Source organism: Cydia pomonella, chromosome 14, assembly GCF_033807575.1.
Source record: "Cydia pomonella isolate Wapato2018A chromosome 14, ilCydPomo1, whole genome shotgun sequence".
NCBI classification, from domain to species: Eukaryota; Metazoa; Arthropoda; class Insecta; order Lepidoptera; family Tortricidae; genus Cydia; species Cydia pomonella.
In genome coordinates this window covers 8,817,167-8,842,924 of record NC_084716.1, presented here as the reverse complement: position 1 = coordinate 8,842,924, position 25,758 = coordinate 8,817,167, and the positions used below count along the sequence as shown (strand labels likewise).

General features: G+C 40.2%; 1 protein-coding gene across 1 annotated transcript in view; it reads left to right on the top strand.

Annotated features, from left to right (window-relative positions):
• The window catches only part of LOC133524883 (dynein axonemal heavy chain 1-like), a 67,575-nt gene that overhangs the window by 16,983 nt on the left and 24,834 nt on the right, over positions 1 to 25,758 (top strand). The window contains exons 11-50 of the mRNA XM_061861027.1: positions 660 to 749; positions 1,322 to 1,401; positions 3,022 to 3,109; positions 3,858 to 4,076; positions 4,210 to 4,327; positions 4,891 to 5,032; positions 5,625 to 5,766; positions 6,281 to 6,508; positions 6,793 to 6,891; positions 7,208 to 7,351; positions 7,870 to 8,050; positions 8,480 to 8,640; positions 9,432 to 9,531; positions 9,786 to 9,977; positions 10,763 to 10,940; positions 11,255 to 11,387; positions 11,850 to 12,077; positions 12,315 to 12,453; positions 12,713 to 12,891; positions 13,112 to 13,275; positions 13,471 to 13,647; positions 14,545 to 14,668; positions 15,397 to 15,494; positions 16,091 to 16,163; positions 16,506 to 16,623; positions 16,993 to 17,171; positions 17,413 to 17,575; positions 18,031 to 18,141; positions 18,433 to 18,524; positions 18,798 to 18,952; positions 19,850 to 19,967; positions 20,796 to 20,999; positions 21,213 to 21,426; positions 22,072 to 22,234; positions 22,596 to 22,714; positions 22,976 to 23,181; positions 23,606 to 23,768; positions 24,025 to 24,185; positions 24,570 to 24,788; positions 25,430 to 25,524. Of these exons, the coding sequence (XP_061717011.1) occupies positions 660 to 749; positions 1,322 to 1,401; positions 3,022 to 3,109; positions 3,858 to 4,076; positions 4,210 to 4,327; positions 4,891 to 5,032; positions 5,625 to 5,766; positions 6,281 to 6,508; positions 6,793 to 6,891; positions 7,208 to 7,351; positions 7,870 to 8,050; positions 8,480 to 8,640; positions 9,432 to 9,531; positions 9,786 to 9,977; positions 10,763 to 10,940; positions 11,255 to 11,387; positions 11,850 to 12,077; positions 12,315 to 12,453; positions 12,713 to 12,891; positions 13,112 to 13,275; positions 13,471 to 13,647; positions 14,545 to 14,668; positions 15,397 to 15,494; positions 16,091 to 16,163; positions 16,506 to 16,623; positions 16,993 to 17,171; positions 17,413 to 17,575; positions 18,031 to 18,141; positions 18,433 to 18,524; positions 18,798 to 18,952; positions 19,850 to 19,967; positions 20,796 to 20,999; positions 21,213 to 21,426; positions 22,072 to 22,234; positions 22,596 to 22,714; positions 22,976 to 23,181; positions 23,606 to 23,768; positions 24,025 to 24,185; positions 24,570 to 24,788; positions 25,430 to 25,524 (5,957 nt within the window). The remainder of the gene's footprint in view (positions 1 to 659; positions 750 to 1,321; positions 1,402 to 3,021; positions 3,110 to 3,857; positions 4,077 to 4,209; positions 4,328 to 4,890; positions 5,033 to 5,624; positions 5,767 to 6,280; positions 6,509 to 6,792; positions 6,892 to 7,207; positions 7,352 to 7,869; positions 8,051 to 8,479; positions 8,641 to 9,431; positions 9,532 to 9,785; positions 9,978 to 10,762; positions 10,941 to 11,254; positions 11,388 to 11,849; positions 12,078 to 12,314; positions 12,454 to 12,712; positions 12,892 to 13,111; positions 13,276 to 13,470; positions 13,648 to 14,544; positions 14,669 to 15,396; positions 15,495 to 16,090; positions 16,164 to 16,505; positions 16,624 to 16,992; positions 17,172 to 17,412; positions 17,576 to 18,030; positions 18,142 to 18,432; positions 18,525 to 18,797; positions 18,953 to 19,849; positions 19,968 to 20,795; positions 21,000 to 21,212; positions 21,427 to 22,071; positions 22,235 to 22,595; positions 22,715 to 22,975; positions 23,182 to 23,605; positions 23,769 to 24,024; positions 24,186 to 24,569; positions 24,789 to 25,429; positions 25,525 to 25,758) is intronic.

The window sequence follows — 25,758 nt, the reverse complement described above, 5'->3', positions numbered from 1 at the left end:
GTAGGAGCGTGCGCGGATCAATTTGACTAACAAGGAAAGGTACCCAACTGTCCGGTTCTGATTTGATTTATATTCAACCTATTGGGAGACATTGTCCTCCAAAGTATTAAAAAAATACTAAATTTTAACAAAACACGTGCTCATTATTTTTTCCTGCTCTCAAACATATACTCAAACCAGCCATTAACTTTCTATAGGAGTTAGAAGATTTAGTAATTTTTTAGTACTTTGGAGGACAATTTCTTCCAATAGGTTGAGTTTGGGCAGCTAAAAAAATACGTGTCTGTTATTTTAGACTACTTTATAACATATATAAATATAAATCAAATCGGAACCGGACAGTTGAGTACCTTTCCTTGTAAGGTCAATGTGGTGAAGAAATTAATGACTGAATGAATGAATGGTGAATGAATGAATGAATGAAGAAATGTATGAATGGTAGGGACCGTCAATGGGCAAGAACTTTCGTATTTGTACGTAAGTACGTGCTTCACTCCTTCTTCGACCTCCCGACCTTCTGTAAGTGGAGTAGGTATTTGTACAAACGCAAGAGTCAAAAGCGCCGAAAGGGCCTGTAGACGGTCTCCACCACATTGACTTTACCTACAAGTTTACTAAGATGAAATTGTTATGAAATTGACCTTTTTGAGCTATTTCAGGTGGAATCAATGCTGTTTTTCACAAGTAACTATGGGAGAAACGTTGGTTTAGCTGAGTTTGATGCGGCGCAACAACATTGTACATCCATGGTAAAGTAATATTGTTTTGTGTGTGTATGTGTGTGTGTGTGTGTGTGTGTGTGTGTGTGTGCGTGCGTGCGTGTGTGTGTGTGCGTGCGTGCGTGCGTGTGTGTGCGTGCGTGCGTGCGTGCGCGTGCGCGTGCGTGTGCGTGTGCGTGTGCGTGCGCACGTGTGTGTGTGTGTGTGTGTTACTAACAAATAATTCAGCTGCCTTAATGTGTGCGTTGGCTGCCACCACTGCCACCTTAGGGCCACCATACACTAGCATCTCCCAATCGTCGGCGTTTTGTCAACTCTATGGCTGCTGCTCGACGCAACTTTGGCGCAACTGCGCGGCGCGGCAACGCCATTTTACATAGCGCTGATTAGACGCCGGCGCTCAAAAGACGGTAGTGTAGGGTGGCCTTTAACACAATGTGTAATTGTTAAATTGATAAACTACCCGTTCCTCTCCAATAAGACAGAAAAAGTCGGGCAGTCTATCTCGCGCGCGAGATACGGCCGTGGTGCATTCGTGCTAAGCTTTCTCAAACGATTTAGAGCGGGGGTCCTTAATATAAAATGTTATTACTTATTCGTAGATGCTGAAATATCTAAACATAACTTGGTTGAACAACACGGCGCATGCTATACGTATGTCATTCAGAGATGTCGGAAAAGGGTAACATTTCCTTTCATTTGTTGATGCATGGTGCATACTTGCTATATTGATCCGACGGCCATTTGTCCGGTACAAGGTGCTAAAGGTAGGTAAAAATATTACTAACTTTTCTTAATATTCCCATGGCTGATTTCTATGTATGTTTTAGAAAATATTGTTAAAATTGATAATCAACATTGCCAGACCATTTCCGCCGGCGGTAACTGTTACCAGACGCTTTAAAGCTGTCAAAAAGATATTATAACTTTACTCAGGGAACTATTACAAACCATTTTCTGACGACCGGTTTGGCCTAGTGGGTAGTGACCCTGCCTACGAAGCTGATGGTTCCGGGTTCAAATCCTGGTAAGGGCATTTATTCGTGTGATGAGCATGGATATTTGTTCCTGAGTCATGGGTGTTTTCTATGTATATATAAATATTTATATATTATATATATCGTTGTCTAAGTACCCTCAACACAAGCCATATTGAGCTTACTGTGGGATTTAGTCAATTTATGTAATAATGTCCTATAATATTTATTTATTTATTATTTTATTTTGTAAGTAGCCAGGCCTTAGACTTTAAAGCGTCTGGTAATAGTTACTGCCAGCGTAATTGGTCTGGCAATATTGATAATATTTTTTTTACAATATTTTCTAAAACATACATGAAAATCAGCCATGAGAATTTAAGAAAAGTTAGTAATATTTTTACCTACCTTTAGTACCTTGTACCGGACAAATGGCCGTCGGGTCAATATAGCAAGTATGCAGATATTAAAAGTACATACTAACACTATATTGCTGTCTCACCAACAAACCGCATAAGCAGTTTGACGAGTAACTTTAAAATTGATTATGTATATGTGCCTTTGAAAAAAAAAATATCCCATACATTTTATAATAAAATAATAATAATAAATTAGCCTATATACGTCCCACTGCTGGGCACAGGCCTCTTCTCATGCGCGAGAGGGCTCGAGTTATAGTCCACACGCTAGCCCAATGCGGTTTGGGAACTTCACATACACCTTTGAATTTCTTCGCAGATGTACGCAGGTTTCCTCACGATCTTTTCCTTCACCGAAAAGCTAGTGGTAAATATCAGATGATATTTCGTACATAAGTTCCGAAAAACTCATTCGTACGAGCCAGGATTTGAACCCGCGACCTCCGAATTGAAAGTCGGATGTCATATCCACTCGGCCACCACCGCTTTTCCCATACATTTTAGTCATGAGAAAATAAGTAAGGGCAGTAGGGCTAAGATGGTCGGCTCTTTATAATTTGTCACCATGCCTGTTACGTTCTAACAAGTATGTAACCGCGAAAGTGACGGGCATAGTGACAAGTGATAAAAATGGAACCATGTTGCCATCGCTGGCTATTAAAAGATATACAAGTAAAGATCACAAAAGGGTGTTTCAACAGTTCTTATTTCACTTTTCTACAAATAAAGGGTCGGCAACGCGGCAACACCTCTGGAGTTGCAGGCGTTTATAGGCTACGGTGACTGCTTACCATCAGGCGGGCCGTATGCTTGTTTGCCACCGACGTGGTATTAAAAAATAAAAATAAATAAGTCCTTTCCTAATTTATACCCCTATTCCCACTTTTAAAGTCCTCAAAATTACAGCTGGTTCAATATTTACGAGAAGAAATGGGAGTTTTATGGAGTCAGCAAACTTAACAGGTTCATGCAACTTGTCAGGTTTCGCATGCAGGTGAGGAGGTTGAATTATTTTTTTAATACTTTGCAAATATAGCCTCCTAAAGCTCACGGTCTTACCTGTAGTACTTATTCAGTTTGATGAAATTTAAATGATTTTCAATTGGAACACATATTTTAGGCCAGGCAACGAATGCTCAAACAAGTTACAGAGGGAAATGTTTGGAACACAAATTTTGATATCATAACTTTTTTTGGACTAGTTAGGAGGTGCACATATCCAAAGTCCCTGGCCGTTGCCCTTGAGAAACTATGCGTCTTAGCGACATGGTCACATAAAAAAAAAGGGAAGTTGATTAAATTTGAGGTAAATTCAGTATCCTAATAGGTCACAGGGGTAAAAAATATAGAAATTGTTCGGGACCACTGCCCAGAATTTTTCATTAAATTTGGCCTAAGATACACAATAATTCCGATAATCTAGATCAGAGGTCTCCAAACTTTTTCACCCGAAATCCACAGCGCACTTATCCGCACTCTCTTTGCGGGCCGGATTTTACAAATAAAGATTTTAATTTCAATACCTTTTCGTACCTTGTCACATCAACAATCAATATTTAAATATGTCGCTAGCCTCATACTACTGTCCCTGTGACAAGGTAATTAAATTCCTTGACGTTTGCCATTTTTCGCGGGCCGAATTCGTAGGCACGCACGCGGGTTTTCGTTTGGAAATTCCTAGATAGTAGATGTTGATTTATAACTTAGGCTCATAGACGTGTCGTTGTTGCATGTCCTCACAGTACGCGCTCCGGTACAGCATCGAGCAATCCATGGCGATGTACGTGTACATGTGCGAGACGCCCTGTCTCTGCACATACATCTGCGACGAGGACTGGGAGTGGGACCCCACGGACCTGATCAACACGCCGTTCCGGTCGCCAACCGTCACGCTGTTCTACTTCTATCTGATGTTGAATGCCGATGGACCGTATTATACTACGCCTCCCCCTCAATTTGAGGTTAGTAATGACCATTCTTTACTTTCTTACCATTTCACTATCTACTGTTACTGGCTCAACAAACTGTTATTAAAATAGGGATTATTTGGTACAAATTAGAGGGTTGAACTACATTCTGAACTTTGATTCCCAGATTGTAATCCAACGCTTATTCCGTGAGATGCTGTATCGCTGTCACTTCATACCGCAAGTGCATCCCATGATTATGACTGGACTGGTCTTCGATAAGGAGCTGTTCCTTACCTCCATTGGTAAGGTCTTCCTTAACCCTTCGTATGTCTACCTAAGCACTGATCAGTGCGTACGAATTTAAACCTATTGTATTAAGCAATATATTTAAATTCATGCACACTGATAATTGCTTAGACATACGGAGGGTTAACCAGCTTACCTCCTTTCACATAACAACGTAAATACGAGAGGGGACGACCGCTTGAAATTGCATCTTTATACAAACTAAGTCTTTATTTTCCTCTCTGGGTATTGCCGTTATTGAAAATATTTTGACACAATTTTATGTATATCATATCAACCTTAGCGCGTGATTTTTTTCGATTTTTTTACAGTTATAAATGTTAAAAGAATCTAAAATATTGTATGGAATTTTCGCTCCATTCTTATAAAAATCAAAAAGTCTGAAAAACTGAAACGAAGGAACAGCTATGGTTAATACACATCAAATTATGTAAAAATATTTCCCATAATGTCGATATCCAGAGAGGGAACTGGAGACTACGTTTGTATGGAGAAACGGTCGTCCCCTTTCCTCTTAATATTGGGAGGACACTTTTTATTTTGATTACCTTCCTTCTAGGTTTATTGGAGCCCAATGTCGTTGATTATAGGGAACGCTTGCTTAAGGCTTATCGCAAGTCTATTATACCACTGAACGCTTACTTGCGCCAATATGAATGCTACAAAGAGTTGTTTACGTTGGATATCGAAGAATATGTCGAGTAAGTATTTTCCGCCCCTAAGTCCGTCAAGGGCGCCTAAAGTCGCACTAAGTACGAGTGGTTAATACTTATACCATCGTAAGGGATATTTCAATGTTAGTTATGGCCATGAAAAATATTTTCTATAGATCACGGAGGAAAGCTGTAGACGGACAGACAGACAGACAGACGGACATGGCGAAACGATAATGGTTCCTACCCTAGTTAACTACGGAACCCTAACAACTAGTCATTTTTTAAACAAATACTGTTTATAAAATGATATCACACATGGAGTCTTGAGAACTGATCTCCATGACTGTTGGTAAGGCTTCGACACTCAAATTCTCGATCGATCGATTCAATCGGTCGATTGGTCAGTCTGTCGATTTAAGTCTAGTGAAACTAACCGTAAATCAATCAAAACTGCTAACGACGTTGTTGAACATTCAACGTTGTTCAACTGTTATCTGTGCAAATGCAAACCTTGTAGAAAATACTCTATATCACCATTGTTGTATTTGAATTTGAAGATAAACGCTTTCCAATATATTTTAGGGTCAGTTGAGTTTAATCATGTAGTTTATAGTTGTGTAAACTTTACGTGTTCTAGAAATTACCGGCAGGAGAAGCATTCTGCTTCAGAAATACGCGAAGAGGTTCAAGCCCATTACGACGCAAAACAAGAATTGATCTGGCGGTTACCGCAATACATCAACATAGGACCTTTCGCTATAAATGTTGATACATTGAAGGTTTTTATAATTGTTGTTTAATTACATATACCAGCGGTGGATGTCGGACATGCCTATTTTAGTAGTAAATTTCGAAACACGAATTTGTTTAAAACTCACGCACTGCTCATACTTATTGCAATAGATCTTTTCCACTGGTTAAAATATGTAGGTACCTATGCTGTCTTAGAAGACTAAACAACTGGAGTCGCCTTTAAGAGCTTACCTCTATGTCGAAAATCCTCGGCCAATGGTCATTTATATGTATTGTATGGATGGACTGACGTTTATCTGACATGATTATTTGTAAGTTACGTACAAATAGCCACACATTTGACGTGCCCCTCCCCCGCAAAAGTCGGCCGACTGTTTTGTACAGAAAATTATGGACAAGGCGTCTCCAGTTGTTAAATCCTCTAAGTATGCTGTAACTAGGCCTGGTTTTGTTTTACTCGTTTTTCTCGAATTTTAATCAGTCAATTATATATAGTTCTGCCAAAAATGACTGAGGAATTTTAATTTTATTTTTACGCAGCAAATATTAGTAAACAAGAGGTCAGATATAATGAAAGGCTTATTGGCCATGTGGGCAGAAGAGGTAAGGAATGTCGTCGAAGACGTGATACAAGCCTATAAGAACATTATGAGGAAGCTAGGTGAAAAACCCAATACCATTGAACATGTGTTCGAAATTAGAGAGTGGATGGAGGGCATACCATTCGCTCTGAAGACTCAGGAGGATATTATGAAGAAAGTTCACACGGTATGATATGCAAATGTAATAAATATGTAAAGGTGAAATATTATATATCCGTAGCTTTTTATACACATTTAGATTATCAATGGCTTTCTTCATATGCAAGAAAGAATTTCACTCATTAATTGGCGTCCAAGCGGCTTCTATTGATGTGTGTGATGTGATGTGTGCGGCTTCTAGTGCGAGGGATAGATGGGGTGGAGGGAGGGATCGGCAAAGGATTCAAACCAGAAAATTTGTAGAACCGGAGGTGTACAAGTATAAGTCCTGATTCGTTATTTCCGTTGCAGGATTACGAAGTGTTAGACGCGTTTTTTATGCCATTGGAAAATGAAGATTTCAAAGCATTATGGGAAGCTATCGGTTGGCCTCTAAACATCACAAAACAGGTAACTTGCATAATGTCATTAAAGCTGCTGTTAATGCTCACTACTGCAACGAAACGATTTTTCTTTCCAAAAATCTACGTAAGAAAGTGTCATCTTCACCTAGCGGGCTTCGTCTAGCGGGCTTGGGATCACGATTTGATTGTCTGTCATTGTGGGTCTGTGGGTCTCACTTTCTAGCAAGTACCTTTGTAAGTTTGAGAGTGACACATGAAACGATATAAATGTTCAACTATCTCTGTAGTTTAGACCACATACAACATGTTATTCTACAGAAATATTATTGTACGATTCTACGTTTCTACGTTTGATGATTTAGGTGGTAACAACGACGGACTTTTTGGAAGAGGAACAGGAGAAGTTCTGGAAGCTCCACCAGTTGGACGAGCAGACGCTGTCAGATAAGATAGACATGTTTAACGCCCAGTGCATGCAGCTTACTTTGCAGTCTGACTTTTCCAGGGTACGTTTAGCGTTTTAGTTCGTTCTAATAAAATTAGTTTTTAACCGTTTCTTCGCTGGGTTTTGGGACTAGCGGGTGGAAATGCTGAAGTTCGTATTAGAACGATACATACATGTCCTCGTGTGATCGTAAATCAAAACTGCTGATGTGCAGTCGGAAAGTTTACAAAATTGCTAAGTTTTCACATTGAAAAATGTTGGAAGCTTTGTATATTTTTGTACGAAATTTTTTGTTTTTAAAAAGTAAGTTTCCTTAACTTTCTATTAAAGTTATCTTAATTTGCTATGATATTTTTTGAAAATTTCTGAGAGCTATTCCAACTTTTTAGAAACTTTTCCCAACTTGTAACTCTGTAATCGAAACGCACCCTAGTTAATCGAGCGCGCTCTCTCAATCTCCGAATTCCCGGAGCTCGCGCGGTCTGTAAATGGCATGGCAGCCGATTGTTATGAAATGGATCTGCTTCCAAGTAAACAAGCAACAGATGTCACAAGGAGATAACTCATAATATTTTTCAGGTTCATGAGATTGCAAACGATATAAAGAAGGCTTGGAAGGCAATGAAGGACTCTCAGGACTGGGGTCGTATATTGAACCAGCGACAGAAGCTGTTTGGTCAACCGGTAGTGCCATACACGGACCTCAACAGATTAGTCAAAGAATTCGAACCCTACAGAAATCTTTGGGTCACTGCTTCAGGTTTTTAATTTTATGTTGTTTAGTTGGCTTTATGAGGTTAAATATTTAAGGAATAGAGATTTCCAAAGTATTTTTGTAGAGTATTGTAAAAGAGATACGGTCTAGCGGAGGTGGGGAATGTAAACGCTCCAGGTAGATTTCTGATATATCTATATTAATATTTTTTCATCAATCTAATAACAGAAATATCGACTATCGTTGCTGCTTGCCACTTTCAGAATGAAATCGCCCGCAGAACTTTATTCCTTCAGCAGGGCGATAGTTCTGAATTCAAATAATCGTTGCCAGTTATCTATCTCGAGACTGTGAAGGTGTCCAACCTTCACAGTATCAATTAGACGTATTAAAGTTCCAATCAACCATTTCCGATTTGCGTTCTAAATTAAAAACAAAAACGTCAATTGAAACGCTTCCACTATCGTTTTACAGACTTCCTGAAGGCCAGAGAAGTCTGGTTCGACAACCCGCTAATGTACGTCGATGCTGATTCCATCGAGCCACTGATCAATGAGTACTACAAGACGATAGTCAAGTGCACGAAGACGTTTGCCGATATGCCTAAAGTTCAACACGTGGCTACTACAATTCGGGTGCGTGCTCTTTACAAATGGTCTTAGATTTAAGTCTTAGAAGTATTTCCAAATGGGTGAATCAAGTGAAACTTCTTATGCGACTTCCAACAAGGTTGCGTCAAACGTTTAACGCTATCATGGAGGGGGTATGAAAGCACTGTTGCGTTAAACGTTCAACGCTCCTGGGGAGCGGGAATAGAAAGAGACAGAGCGAGAGTGAATGCGTGGCACTCGAACGCATGCGCGTAGTATACCTGTTACAGGCCAGCGCGAACGTTAGCAACGAGTGGCGTCCAATATTCCAACGCAAGAGGGACAGAGAAAGAAAGATACACAAATGTAGAAAGTAGGAGAGAGAAAGAGAGTGAGTCAGTAGATCCCAAGCACATGCGCGTGGTATTCTTGCTATGCAGCGAAGTAAACAGTGTGAGCGTCGTGAAATTAGCTGAAATACGTACTTGTTGTTCTATTTTAATTTATAATGTTCATTACTAGATGACCCGGTGAACTTCGTATCACTTACCTCTTAATAAAAACCATATGTATTTTAGAGCATTATTTTCATCTCCTCATTACGAAGTTTCACTTCTTCCGCGCGTAGGGACTCCACGCACAATTTTTATTCTTACTCGTTGCCATGGTTACGGTTTACGATCGCCTGAGTCACTCTTTTATGGTATTATATCTTTCATGGTAAAATAATCAAACATACATTTTTATGGCAGTTATAGGCCCTTTCCATCATGGATCATCTAGGTACTTAACATATTAGATAAACGCAGTATAATAATAAATTAAATTTATTACAGGATGATATCGATGAATTCAGACCGCTTGTTCCTGTATTGCAAGCCGTGAGGAATCCTGGAATGAAGGAAAGGCATTGGAACGAATTTATGGAGAGATCGGGTAAGCATAAATTCTGTTTAGTTTGATATTACCGTCAAGTATACTTCCCTTTAACTTAGCTTGTTGATAATCCTTTTGATCCTGATTTTCTTTGATACGAAAATTTTTGTGACGTTTTTAAACAAATGGAACCACATTTTCTCTTGTCTATAAAGCCTATTTCTAACTGGACATTTACAGCAGTAGCGCCTTATTGCCTACCGACAATAATGGCTCATATCCTGCTATTGCCACAAACATGTTGCCTTCACCAGGTATCACGGTAACCATGAATGAGAAGCAGACGTTCTCGATGTGCTTGAAGCAGGGCGTGGCCGCGCATGCAGAGTTGATCGCAGATATTGGAGAGCTCGCCAGCAAGGAGTACGTGATCGAGCAGTCGCTGGATAAGATGCAGGCCGAGTGGGCCACTAAGATCATAGAGCTGACACCGTATAAGAATACTGGTATGTTATTATCTCATCACAATCATACGTCTTACCGACTTCAGGGTCCTCTCATGAAATAAGGAAGGCCTTGCCTTCAATCAGACGTTAGGGATAATATTTTGGCTTAGAAAGATTTGTACCGTTGAACGTGAAGTTAGTTTTATTGCCTGATTTTAATAGTGAGACTGTATAGTTTACTTTCATAGGAACTTATACACGGTGTTTTTTTTGTTGATTTTCGTTAATTTCAAGGGTGCATTCTTGAGCTTAAACTAAGCAACTTTCTCAAAGACACCGGAATTCTAATTAACTCAATTTCGGAAATAATCAATCATTTATTTTTATCTTATAAGGCCCTCACGAGCGTATACACTTGCCTTAGGACCTATTTACATGTTGATTAGTGTTTAGTACTAGTGTGTACATTTGCTACTAAACGTAAATACTATCTCGGACGATTGATGTTCGAAATGACATTGATATGTCATAGTTTTCAATTGTTTGGTTGAATTAAATGTAATGCCCGTGTTACAACAACGCTATATGCAACATTTAATTACTTTTATAAAAATATTTTTTTTTTGAAAATTAACTATGCCGTTTAGTTTCCTTAAACATACTTACCCATACCCCGGAGTTAACGGAATTCAATAAAAACACGGTGTATAAGAATGTCATACGCTTCGACTCTATGGCATCTAAAAGGCAGCATAACCACTACCACACACCACAGTTCTCCAAATTCATATTTAACTTACTAACATTAAAAAAAATTACTAAAATCTATTTGCACATTTCTTTAGGAACATTCATAATGAAAATTGCTGATGAGACGCTTCAGCTGCTGGATGAGCACCAGTTGCAGACACAGCAGCTCAGCTTCAGTCCCTTCAAGGCAGCTTTCGAATTGAGGATTCAGGAGTGGGGTGATAAGCTTAATCAGACACAGAAATTCGTTGATGAGTGGATTGAGTGCCAGAAGTGAGTTGCTTTTTGTAAATAAATTGTCCTTGAAGTAGCTGATGTGAGGCGCCTTAGCTAAGGACGTCTATATATTTGATTAATTCATCGATGTATGTACTCGTATCTTCATTCTTCAGGCAAAATTTTCAATTGTACTAAATGAAATGGGTTTTAATTTACAAACCTTACCTTCAAAAAATTACATTAGTAATAACCGAGTAAAAACCAAGCCTTGAGCTACTACGTGACTAGTGGTAATTAATATCTCAGTTCCTCGTTTTATTATAATTAAATGAAAATATTGTGTTTAAAATTTATCTTGTTTTAAATAGGGAGTGGATGTATTTGGAGCCGATCTTCACCTCAGAAGACATATCTCGCCAATTGCCATTGGAAGCGAAAAAATATAATACTATGGAGAGAATTTGGAGGCGCATTATGTCAGCGGCTGTTGCTTGTAATAAGGTATTATTTTATTAACATGCAGCACTTTGAGGGATTCATCAGGGGACAAATGTGGCGTTCCATGGCTAAAGGGTCCTTATGCTCCATTTCCATACCCTTTAATCTTGAAACGTCACAAATGTCCCAAGACACGTTTCATATAGAATCAAGGAAAAAAAGTGTATGTTGCTGTCTTTTCTTCTATAAGTCTCATGTATCTCTATTCTCTAGCAATGTGTCGCAAGTGGAATGTCAGGTAATGGCGTGAGTGGTGTAACGTTGCCGGTCTTCGCTTGGCACGTCTGGCAGAATCTCGCGACAAAACATAGTAGATCAGACTAAAATTTTGCAATGCTTGGTTTCAAAACAACGTTGTTTTCAGCTTTGATTAATACGACCTTGATATTTTTCCGTCTCGGTCTTACGTGGTTGTAATGGCGTGTTCTAGTTATTGTTCAATTTTTGACATTAATCTGTTTACAGATAATGATAATTTGTCCGGACACGCGGATGTACGACAGTGTCGTTGAAGCCCGGCATCTTCTAGCGGTGGTGTCGCGAGGCCTCAATGAATACATGGAGCTCAAACGCGTCCGGTTCCCTCGCTTCTTCTTCCTTAGCGATGACGAGCTGTTGGAAATTCTCTCGCAATCGCGAAATCCTAAGGCGGTGCAGCCTCATTTGAGGAAGTGCTTCGAGAATATTGCAAAGGTCAGTGGTATGATAGGTAGGTGATGTTAGTTCTAGACGTAGTAGGAGCGCAAGGCAACATACATGGATCCGAAACGTGCCCTTGTCTGCTCAGAAAGAAAAATAAGGTTGCGATTCTCTCCGAAGGAATTCCCAACCATATTTGAGGAACTGTTTCAGAAGTAGAAGAAAATGTGGTGTCTGCAATATTTTAGTCTATTCCATCCTTTTCAGACGATTTAATCTTAATGTTTGCAGGTCACATTTGAATATGATCTGAAAATTACGCAAATGCACTCGAGTGAAGGCGAAATCGTGGACCTCAAGTATCAATTCTACCCAAGTTCTAACGTTGAACAGTGGTTGCTACTTCTTGAGGACACCATGAGGCATAGCAGTAAAGTTTCTATAATTTTTCGCTAGTTTATACAAATATTTTGCAAAAGGTCCCATTACCATAACACAGCTGGGCCTTCCCTCATTGCACAATTAAATTCCGATGTCCTAACGCTAGCCCAATGTGGATTGAAGACTTACTTTTCGCTTGAATAACCACATAGATATGTTGCAAATAGTCTCGCGAATCCGATTTTAATAACTATCAATCTGTATAATTTTATGGTCTTGATTAAGGTAGCATTGAAATCCTTTTCTAGTTCGGTTAACCCTGGTAGCTGGTATCCAGGAGCTCTGGGCGATCCCGCGCTCAGAATGGGTGCTGCGCTGGCCAGGACAAGTAGTGATAGCTGGCTCGCAAACCGCCTGGACGGCGGGGGTAGAAAATGCCATCAGCGAGTTCAGGATGGATCAGTTCTATGACGAGAACTTGAGGATGGTGAGTTAATATTTAAAAGATGATATCTTTTGGATCGGTGATACCTGGTTAGGGTAAACTACTCCCTCGCAAAATGACAGCTTGTCCTCTTATGTATATGATATAAAAAGCAATTCATCGTTTTTCTCACAGTGTGGCTTTACGAACTACCAGGACCGCTCGAACATTGCGCAGTTGCCTATATGTGGGATACTTAAGTAGTAACTCTTTTTACCCACAGCTGGACAGCCTTCGTGCCCTAGTAAAGGGCGAGCTGACGTTCTTCCAACGAGAGGTCCTCTGCGCCCTAATCGTGATAGAGGTGCACGCTCGAGACGTGACGCGTATGCTCGTCGATGAAAACGTTAAGAATGTTACTGACTTCCAGTGGATGTGCCAGCTCAGGTACCTAAATTTAAACTCATTTATTAGAAGTAAAGCAGTCCAAAATTTATAGCTCTACTAGATGGGGCTGATGGGGTCATAGCCCTTGTAGGTTTTGACTAGTGTAAATATGTATATAAGAAACTTAAGGTTACTTTTAACGATGGCTTCCAAGTTTGACTTGACGATCACCAAAGTATTTCTATTCTTTCACAGATATTATGAAATAGTAAAACCACCCTACATATTAGAACAGGGTGAGTCCACGGAGATCATTCAGGATGAGAATCACCTAAACACCGCACCATTTTATCACCAGTTCAGCCAAAACCACGAGGATGTCCGCGCGCTCAACTCTTCTTTCGTCTACGCTAACGAATATCTGGGAAACAGGTGATTATTGTCAAGTTACAGTTACAGCTTGCCCCGGAAAACGACCTGGCCCGTACCGTAGCTTGGACACCTCTTGTCAATATAAAATTTTATTGCGTGGCGTGGCATGTGATGACATATTGGTATATGATGACGTACGAGTGTCTTTTATGAGCAGTCGAGGCAATCGCTGTGCTTGGGGGCGGCATGCGTGGCCCAACACCGCTGCCATTGCCAAGTTTGGCACCCAAGGCCTCTCTTGCAAGAGCGCCGGCCGCACGGCACGGCACGCCACGCCATACGTCATGACATTTTGCGCCGGGCCTTCGTCACCGCCGGAGCGCCATCGGTTCTGGAACCTACGGGTCTAGCGCGTGACTACGGAAGAAGGCCAGATGGCATGACCCTGGTTCCCTGGAGGCTGGGACGACCCGTCGTCTGGGACGCCACGTGCGTGGATAGGTACCCTCGCGCTGTCCCATCTTCCAGGGACCTTAGTTAGGGCTGGCGCTGCTGCCGACCCGGCCGAGCATCTCAAGCGGCGCAAATTTGCAGCCACCGGCTGCATGTTTGAGCCGTTTGAAGTGGAGACGCTTGGGCCGTGGGGTCTAGGCGCACACGGTATATTTAAGGCATTTGCCAAGCGCCTAATAGACGCAATAGGTGACCGAAAGGCTGGGGTATACCTCGCCCAGCGCATTGGCGTTGCCATTCATCACGGCCACGCTGCCAGCCTTCTGGGCACCCCACCGGACGGCACAGACCTGGGGCCAGTGTTTTATTTGTAGGCTTTTACTTTTTAGGAGCTTTTAGTTTAGTTTAATTCATAGCTTAATTTATTTCTGTTAGTTTATTATTTAATTTGTAAAGTATCCGAATAAAAATCAAATCCTTTGTACGTTTATTTCGGATTTTCAGTGGACGTCTTGTGATCACGCCGCTGACTGACCGATGCTATTTAACGCTGATGTGTGCCATGCACTTGAAGTTCGGCGGGGCGCCGGCCGGGCCTGCTGGGACAGGCAAAACTGAAACCACTAAGGTACACTCAGCTGCAAAAGTGCATACCCACTTTATAAATGGACCTCATTCATAACGTGGGTAGGTATGCGTATGTGCAGCTCGCTGTAGGTACATCGGCCTTAGATACTGTTAGATTATCTCGTGTTTTTCCATTAAAGAAATAAGATTTTGCAATTTCGTGGTTTGTCCCATAAGAAATGTATTCGTACAATATTTATAATGTTTTGTCATTTCTAATCATGACCCTGAATTGATTCCAAAATTACTTATTATGAGACCAGGTACTTACAAATATCTGAACACTCTATTGACTAAGCATTGGAGTATATGTAATTGTACAGCTTATTTGCGTTATAATATCCTAACACATTCGTAGTATTTTACTGCTTGATACTTTTTATGTTAATTACCTACATGAGTAGCAGCACATATTCAAAGCACTATTGAATAGTACAGTTCGTGTCATCTAAGATGACGCACAGATTTGTCAAATCTAGCCTTTAATAACATGACAATACGAGTCAAGGCATGCGTCGTCGTGAATGACACGATCTTATATCTCTTACTTATGCAATGCAATTCTAAGTTATGCTTTGTAATGTTTCTTTGTGAGTATGGATGTCTGGCAGTTGACACGCCTGGTCGTTGGTGCTCAGAGACTACTCTCCAGGGCAGTCGGAAGTTATTTGCGGTACAATAATGTATGCGCCATATATGTACTTGTACTTACCTACCAATAAATTACAGGATCTGGCTAAAGCACTAGCAGTTCAATGCGTGGTGTTCAATTGTTCAGACCAACTGGATTACATGGCTATGGGGAAATTCTTTAAAGGATTGGCAGCGTGAGTTTTCCCTTATAATTTTACGATCTTCTATTATTATTTTCCACTGAAATTTGAATCCATGGTGTAGGAAATAGAGTTGATTTAGTTTTGTTTGAATATTGAACGAAAGAAAACAAATGCAACTCTGTTTCAATTGTATATGATTTAAATTTAATCGAACTGAATAAGTACTACCTATAGAGCCTTAGGAGTAGTCTTAGGGCCTGTTTCACAATGTCCAAGTAAACTATTGGATAGCTAATTAACAAATATATTAACTGCCAGATAAAACTCCTTTAAGTTGTAAAGGTATTCTACCAGTTTACCAAAGATTTATATTCCAGTTAACAAGTCACTGTCCGTGCCTCGTATATGGGTCACAGCAAGACTCTATTACAAAGTCGTAAGGTTAACAATTCAGATTGGGACAGTGAACGTGTTAAGTTTATTTCAAATTGTAAAACGCCAATGATGACTTTATTCGTTAGATAAGTGGCAAGTAGCTTATTCAGGACTTTACTTGGACGTTGTGAAACAGGCCCTTAAACGAAAGTTTTATGAAAAATTGACTGTGAGTTTAAGAGCTACGAAAAAAAGAACTTCTCGTTTTCCAGATCTGGAGCTTGGGCTTGTTTTGATGAATTTAACCGTATTGATATTGAAGTACTCTCTGTGGTAGCACAGCAGGTATTTTTAATATAATAAATGTTCTTACATAAACAACAAACAATCAGTAAACTGCAAAGGAAATCAACGGTTACTAAGTAATACTAAGAAACGTAACGTGGTGCAAAATATTGTATAGTTGCAAATTTGACATTTAAAATAGATTGCGCTAAACGCTCAAGTAGTAGCAAGCAGTAACTATTATGGTATTCAAGTTATAACGTTTGACAGTTCTAACAGTTGTTAATGACAATTACTGCTTAACTACGAACTGTGTTGTGCTAGTTTCTGCGCAACGCCATTTCAACAAATCAACAAAGTAAACACTAAATAGCCCTCTTAAATGTAAATATGATATTTCAGGTAATAACAATTCAAAAGGCTCAAATCGCAAAACTAGAAAAGTTCTGGTTTGAAGGTGTAGAGCTACCTCTTAAGCAGTCTTGTTCAGTCTTCATAACTATGAACCCAGGCTACGCAGGTACGATATTTTACTATTATTACGGTATAGGTACGATATATTACGGTCCATGATAAAAACATTTGTTTTAGTGGTAATTTAAGTAAGTAATCCATTCCCTTTAACTTTTACTAACGCATTTATAAGATTATATTTAAATGTTAAAAATACGTCTTATAAATCCGTTTATTGATGAAGAAGTCTCCAGATGCCATGTTCGCTTTTCATATGGCGAGCCATAACGATTATATTATAATCCATAATCTTAAAATAGAAGAAGCTAGACTATAGCTTGAGAATGTTTGACATTTCCTGATGAGATATATTTTTTTCTGTGTGCTGTGGTTTTACTCGTATCTTTAATTGGTCAGTGAATATCCTGATTTCTAGGCCGTACCGAGTTACCAGACAATCTCAAAGCGTTGTTCCGGCCCATATCTATGATGGTACCGGATTACGCGTTGATTGCGGAGATCTCCCTCTTTTCTTTCGGATTCTTCGAAGCCAAGACCCTGGCGGGGAAAATTACAACCACGTTTAGATTGAGCTCCGAGCAGTTGTCTTCTCAGGTATGTTAACCTAAAACGGAAGTGTCTTAGTATTTTTCTGTACAGGCTCTTTTCCCGAAATTTAAGTCATGATGATCATTAATTTATGGCGTTCTTTCCTTTCTGCTTTGTTCATCTAATAATTTCTGAGTTCCTTAGTGTAAGAAGTCATAAAATTTGCGTTTGTACGAGACTATAATATAAGATATCTTCACATGAGATAGGCATCTTCTCGATACTTAGGTATACTGATAATTTTCAGGACCACTACGATTTTGGGATGCGAGCTGTGAAGACAGTAATCACTGTGGCCGGTAACCTTATCCGGCAAATGCCTAACGGGGATGAGCGGCAGATCGTCCTGCGTTCCTTGAGAGATGTCAACGTGCCCAAATTCCTTGCTGATGACCTGCTTTTGTTTAACGGTATATTTCTCTAACAGAGAAACAGAGTAGGTACCTTTATAAACCTACTAGAGGTGAACACAGTAGGTAATCACTGTGGCTGGTATCCTAATCTTACAAACGCCTAACGGGGATGAGCGGGAGATCCTTTTGCGTTCTTTCAGAGACGTCCACGTGCCCAAGTTCCTTGCTGATGACCTGCTTTTGTTTAACGGTATATTTTTCTAACGGTCAAAGATAGTACTAGGAGTGCTGGTAATCTATCCCGAAATGCAAAATGGCAACAAGTCAACATTTCCTATCTTATGTTATTTCAGAGAGGTAAAGAAGTGAGTCGGTATTTAGATATTCGGCCCCGATAAATACGGATACGAAAGCTTTTGTTTGCCATAGTAGTTACTATTATAATCTTTATTTTTTTAATCGGTTTTTTCATTCAACAAAATTTGTAATCATATAAAAATTGTGGTCCACAGGCATAATATCAGATTTGTTCCCTCGTGTTGAAATCCCAGTAGTGGACTACGGTATCATGGAACACTCTATAAGGAATATGCTAGTCAAGAGGGGCTACGATGATCTGTACAGTACGTGTTTTATATATTTTTTCAAGTTACTAACATTAAAGTATATTAATTAAATACATCAGCTGGCAAAGTGATGTCCCGATATGATGCTGTCTTTCCTGAAACACATAAGTTTGCAGGAGTTACAGGGTTTTGCTAGGTAGGTAGTTGAGGGCAGTATGGGACCGATTATGGAATAAGTCAAGCAGACCGAGCCGTTAACGTCTTTTAACTATGAATATCTAATCACAATAAATCTGTACTAATGGCGGTATTGTTGCCAATAATTCGTAAATACGATTGTATTTGCAGCGTTCATCTTTAAGATAATCCAGTTGTACGAGACCACCGTGGTGCGACACGGTCTCATGTTAGTGGGGCCTGCTGGAGCTGGAAAAACAAAGGTTAGATATTCCTTTTTAAAGTATGTCTCCCGATAGAGAAGATTTGTCATTATTACAACTACAAACTTCAATGAAAAACCTGTCTGAAAGTAGTACCCCGCGCCCCGTATTCACAAGTTTGTGATGGGCTCTCCAACCTTGCTGCTGCAACGAATCGTACTAGGTAAGTACAAAATGTATTTACATTTTGTACTTACCTAGTACGATTCGTGAATTCGAAATTCTCTAAATCTCGACGCACCTTTAGACTCACTGCTCTCCTTTTTCTTGCAGTGTTACGAAATACTTCGGGACGCGTTGACCGCAATCAAAGGCAAGCTCGCGCCCGATGGTTTCCCCTTTACCCCGGTACACACGTTCGTCGTCAATCCTAAATCCATCACTATGGGACAGCTTTACGGCGAGTTTGATTTGAACACACATGAATGGTACGTGGATCGACCTATTGGAAATACACACCTTACAGAAAACAGCAGCCAAATAACACTAGACCCTACTCATAGTGTTGTGTTCCTGCCGGTGAGTACCTAAGGTTGCCAGAGCTCATCGAGGGGGGCGGGTTTAGGGTCGGCAACGCGCATGTGACTCCTCTGGAGTTGCAGGCGTACATGGGTGAATCAACTTTTTTGTTTTGTTATCCTGTCCCGTTGTCCAAGGGACAACAGTGGCACAGTTTGTTTGAAGAGACGTTGTATGCCGTTCTATTAACATGCTTAGTAGGGGGCCCATTATGGACATTGGTTATAACGACCACAAAAACGTGTACATTTAAGTACCATAAAATCAGTATTTCAATGAACTTTTGTCCCCTGGACAACTAATCGTAACCATGGCAACGAGTGACGCTAAAAAGTTGATTCTCCCACATAGGCTACGAAGACTGCTTACCATCAGGCGGGCCGTGTGCTTGTTTGCCACCGATGTAGTATAAAAAAAAAATTATAAATCCGTAACTTTCTGTGGTACTGGATAGCCTTAGTTAAGAAGATGGATATAAAAATGGAACGAGATCTATGATCTCCAAAGTATGAAGAAGATTATTCATTTATTGATCTGTGAATATTGTCCCCAAATATTTATTTATTTTATTTATTTCTTTACTTTGATTTTGTTTCTCAACAAAAGATGGGCCATTATATTGTCATATCCACCGCAGCACATTCCGCACTTCGTAATTTATGCAATAAGTAGGTGATTACTATAATAATAATCGCTTGAGGTCGAAAAGGGTGCATTAGACATTGTTTGTCTACACAATCTAAACCTCTACATAATGTAGAATTGGTCCTACTAAGCAGAGTTTCAGGATTACCTACTGTTTTCAGGACTGATGGGATCCTTTCGAGCTTGGTGCGAGCCGGTATAGCGGTGGAAGACCTGGACAAACGTTGGTACATCTTTGACGGTCCTGTTGACGCCGTGTGGATTGAAAACATGAATACCGTACGCAGTTAAATATTTTTTCTCAAACTTGTAATGAAATATTGACATGACTTAGGTACTTCAAATTAGGTCCGGAAATACTACATATCAGGTGCGATGAGTGATGATGATATGTAAAGGAATTTCATACAGCCTTACAGACCTAGGCCTGTAAGGCAACCCAGCTTTTGTTTTTTAACGTCAAATAATGGCACCTCTTGGCATTAAAAAAAACCTATAAGCAAAATTCTGCCAGTATGCGTTTTTTCATTTTTTTGTCTTTTTTCTTTTTTTGTGTTTGTAAAATATTACTTCGGGGATTCAAAGGGGAACAAAACTTCATTATTTTTGCGCTACGACGCACGGTTTAGGAGATACAGCCCCAAAAAGTTTTATTTTTTTCAGTCACGCAGAAATCTTTATAGAGCTGTATCTCCTAAACCGTGCGTCGTAGCGTAAATATAATCAAATTTTCGTTCCCCTTTCGGTAACAACAAAAAACACAAAAAAGAAAAAAAAAGAAAGAAAAAGACAAGAAAAAAGCGTAATGGCTTGCGTGGTAGCGCCAAAATAATTACATTTTTGTACCCCTTCAATACCCCACGCACTGAATAACCTATCACATTAGGACATGAAACAATCATCATCATCCTATTTTTTTTAAATTATTTCATTGCAAGTTTGAGAAAAGCACTATACAAATCTCGGCGGGAAACGGGGTTACGCTCGGCCGTCTATATCTACTTGGCCTGCAACCCTTCGTTTCCCGTCCTCTATAGTAATGTACTATTAAATTCAATATTATTTAATATGACGTCACTTTCTGATCAGTTCAATATGATTCTACAGGTATTGGACGATAATAAAAAGCTCTGCCTTTCAAGCGGTGAGATAATGAAAATGACAGACAGGCAACGAATGATATTCGAAGTAGCTGACCTGGCCGTGGCATCGCCGGCAACGGTTTCCAGATGCGGCATGGTGTATTTGGATACCAGGGTGGTGGGGCTGCCGCCGTTGGTGAACGCTTGGATGAAGTCTAATCTTCCACCTGTAAGTTAAAATTATAATAACATCACATTCAAAGTTACGCACAAGTGCGATCAACCTGCTGTCGCATGATCTTTAGCCAAAAGTACTTCATCAACAAAGAAAAGTCAAAGATTTAAAGAAAGACCAAAAATCAAGGAGGTACCTACATTAATTAGGTAGCCATTACATTACATTACTTTATAGAAAAAAAAAGTAACTTACCCTCTTCTTCAGATTGCCGATAACATCCGAAAAATACTGCCAAACCTCATCAACTCGTACTTGTATCCTTGCTTGGAGCTAGTCCGCTCGAAACTAGTCGAGATAGTAGCGTCTATTGACTCTTCGTTGGTGCTCAAGTTTCTGGAACTGTTGGACTTTAGGCTGCGACCGTTGACTGGGAAGGATGACAGGCCACCACCAGGAGCGCCGTTTTTGGCCATGATGCGTTAGTTACAAATTTAGTTCTCTTCAAAGTAGTATAAGTACGTATAATTGATTCGCAATCTTCGCATGAAGTTCGTGGAAATAGTAGCTTTAATCGACAGTATACTGGTGCTGAATTTCCTATCACTACTATTACTGAAAGTCACTGATGTAACCAGGCGAATGGTAAAACTGAAGTGGGAGTGGGCTGAGCATGAAAAGACGACTCTTGGTGAAAGAGGCTGGTAGAGTGCAGACTTTGGGGAGAGTCGTGGTCTGCAGGGAAGCCAAAAATGCGTTGGTGTGTGATATAAAAAAAAACAGCTTAATCAAAATGGGAACATAGAGCGGAACATAGAGCAGAATTGCAAAAATTGAAGAGGGCCTACATCATTAAGATTGTAAAGGGCTAAGAAGAAGAAGAAGACTATTACTAGGTTCTAGGCTGAGAGCGAGAGCTGAGAGCGATTTCTAGTATATAGAAAAAGCATCAATAGTTGAGGATACAGGAACTCCATGCCTGTCAATTAATTTTTCCCCCAAAAATCCGAGGTCTGGCAATGAATATATCTCGCTACGTCAGTGACAATCGAAGGCATAATTTTATGATAATTTTTAAGGTCTTTTGTGACAAGGTTTTAACTACACGTACGCACTTACTTTTCAGCAAAACTGGCGCCATGCTGGGTAGTATGGTCGGTTATCTGGTCCGTGGGTGCCACGTGTGATCATAATGGCCGGGCCGTGTTCTCTCAGTTCATGCGACAGCTGACAGAAACGAACAACTTGAGGCCACTGTTTCCCAAAGAAGGGAGAGTTTATGATTATACGTGAGTATTACCACTGAATAGATGAAAGCTACACTCTGTACATGAGGCTTCATTGGCTCCATTCATACACTTGAACTCTGAGCACGGCGCAGGATTTTCATTTAAAAGACAAAGCTCGTTCTTGGACTGTATAAGAAAAAATTGTCCGTAGTTACATAAGTCGTAGTGTTGTGGAAATTTTTGTGCGACGTCAAGGCATCATTCCTGAATATGGATAAGTCTCAGCTTCTGGCTGTTTTCTGATCCCCTATATCTTTAATTACTCTGAACATCATCGTTTGGCCTTGCTTCGATTAAACTCTACTGTCACATTGCGGTTTAGTCAGGTGGTCTCAGTTTAAGCATATTATTGTGATTTTAGATTGCACGACGGTGGTTTCACCGACTTGACGGAAGATGGTGAACCGGCAAACCCCTACTGGTATAATTGGATGGCCAATATGGATCCGTACGAGGTCGACCCCGAATGGCAGTATGCAGGTACTTATTCTTTCTAGATATTGGTGATTCACATAATTCTGGTTCACACTTCCTGGGGCTGTAAAAGGGTTGGAGCAGGAAAACCGTGGGTTCAGGATCCGAGGAAGCGAGAGGTTACGCGCTGCAGTTACTTATATGTAGCTTCCTCGGACCTCGTGTTTGAACTGTAGCACATAATCCATTCTTAGTGGGGCTAGCGGAACTATGATCCGGGAGATCTTCACAGGATCACCATTTATTGGTGACAATTTTTTTTTCCAGACATTGAAGTCCCGACTTTAGACAGCGTACGCAGCGCTGCTATTTTAGGCTACAAGATAACTAACTACAACCATGTGATTTGTGTCGGGCCGACCGGTACCGGCAAGACTGTCACTATAACCTCGAAATTGTCACGAGGACTACACAAGAAGTTCATATGCGAGTTCCTGGTGTTCTCTGCTAGAACTTCCTCTAATCAGACACAGGTATGAAACAGTTAATAGACAACGGGTTTATATCGGTGAATAATCCTCATAAACAGTGATCGGAATAGGCAGAGTATACCTAAACTTGCTAGAACAAAGTCATGAAGTGGAGACTGTCCTCCTATATTTTTTCCGGGACTTAGTCCCAGACAAAAATGATATCGTAAGGCAGTCTCCACTTTATGACTGTGTTCTACCAAGTTTCGGTATTGATACTCTGCCTATTTCGATCACTGTTCATAAACCTTACACAGCCCTCTGCACCAATCCTGGCTCTCTCCTACCAACGCCTGCCAATGCTTCTTCTAAAGTCATTAGCGAAACAGCGAGCATCCTTCAACTACGCGCTTAACGTGTTCTTCACTCCACAAACCTTTTTAATAAAAATCTGTAGTACATAAAATCGTTATAATTTGTTTCCAAGGACGTAATCGACAGCAAACTAGACCGACGTCGCCGCGGTGTCTTCGGTCCACCGCCAACCAAGAGACAAGTATTTTTTATCGATGACCTCAACATGCCGGCACTGGAGGTCTACGGGGCCCAGCCGCCAATCGAATTGATCAGGCAGTTCATGGATTTCTCAGGTGATAATTTTGTTCTAAATCCTAATTTTGTTTCAAGGCGTTATCTTTAGTAAACCAGTATAGATATGATGTTCGTTCTTATCTAAATATAACAGTGTGATAAATCCAGGAGGATGATTTCATCACGCTAATAAAGCCATCCATCATTGGGTTTTTCTAAAGTAGCTAGGCTTTGAAGGAGGTCCTTTTGAAGTTATAAAGCTTCATTTCTTTCAAATCAAATGAATAGCTGTCGCTCATCTTCATTTTATAATAGGCTGGTACGACCGCACCAACATCGGCGAGTTCAAGACATTAATTGACGTAGGCATCGTTGCAGCCATGGGTCCTCCTGGCGGTGGCCGCAACCCCGTCACCATGCGACTGATGAGGCATTTTCACTATATCTCTTTTACCGAAATGGAATATGACAGCAAGGTACAGTGACTGTTTTGCTGACGTCTCCCTTCCATATCATTATCGGCTTAATACTTACTTACATAGGTAATGGAATTTCGTAGCGTCACTATTCAGAGATTGTCAGGATAGGGATAGGGTTTTCTGTGCACATAGATCGTCCACTGTAATCACCCAGAAAATTTTATTGGATTATGTATGAAGTGTCAAAACGGATTGTTAAATATTATAAGTAATCATTTACTTGGATGACAAGTTTAAATTAGTGGATGCCACGGGATCGTGCACCAAACTTCATATAGTGAGGTACGTACCGTTCAGGTTAGGTATGGTTTGTTTTATATTAATCGTGATGTGGAATCAGTCAAACGACATTTAATTCCGGTAACCATATTTGTTTTTCAGTACGGAATATTTAAAGTGATTCTAAACTCTTGGACGTCCAACATCAGCAAAGACGTGGTTGTACGCGAAGCGCCATTCCTCAAGAGCTCGCTGGACGTGTTTAATTCCCTGGTAGCGGAGTTGCTGCCCACTCCTACAAAGTCGCATTACACCTTCAATTTGAGAGACCTGAGCAAAGTCTTCCAGGGAATGCTGATGTTGGATGCGCATAAAGTGAAGGTGAGATTTGTGATTCATATGCAATTTTAACCTTTTGAACGCCAAAAACACGTAAGTGTTATGACTTACGCTGCCAAAGTAACCTTCACACTTTCAAGTATGGTTTAGGTACATCAGCTCTCTTGCGCCCGTGACCTAGGCGTGTGTGGCGTTTTGAAGGTTCAAAGGGTTAAAGTGAAAATTATAACGTTACCTGTGGAAGAAAATATACAATTCACATGATGTCTAGGGGTAGCTACTTTTGTACGTATATAACTTTAAAACAGATAAAAATCGACAAAATATAAAAAAAAAATGGCGTGGGTATGAAAAACGTGCAAGCAAGATTGTTCAATATTTCTCGATAAATAAATACTGAGAGTACTGAGACGAGTAAAGTAATGCAAAATATTGGAGTCTCAAATTTTACATCTGAACTAAGTAGGTGGTGCTCTATGGCATCAAGACGTTTTGTGGTATCTGGATTGACAACCGGTACCGCTTGAATACCCGGCCGATACACTTGGCCTTACACCACTGTATACTCAACTACACTAACTCTCAAAGGAACGTCTTTAACATGTTGCATACACTTCTCAGTATTCTTCTATACATCTTATCTGCTATACATATTTCGATGTAATAAGCATTGTTGTGCACAGGAGGAAGATGAAGTGATAAGACTGTGGTATCACGAGCACCAACGGGTATATCAGGATCGGCTGGTGAACAACGAGGATCGCCAATGGTTTACCACGTAAGGCTGCACAACTATGGGAATTAATCAAATTATCTTATAATGCTAATATTTTAATCTGTATTATAAGTAGTATTATGTTTGTGTTGTTGATACCTGACTCCACAGTCAAACTAAATGTAGGTTGTGGATCTTTTTACAAGCTTTATTTAACTTGCAATGTAACTATGTTTGTAGGGGTCTAATTTCATTTCATACGTGTGTAAGTCGGGTGACAATGCAATATTATGGTAC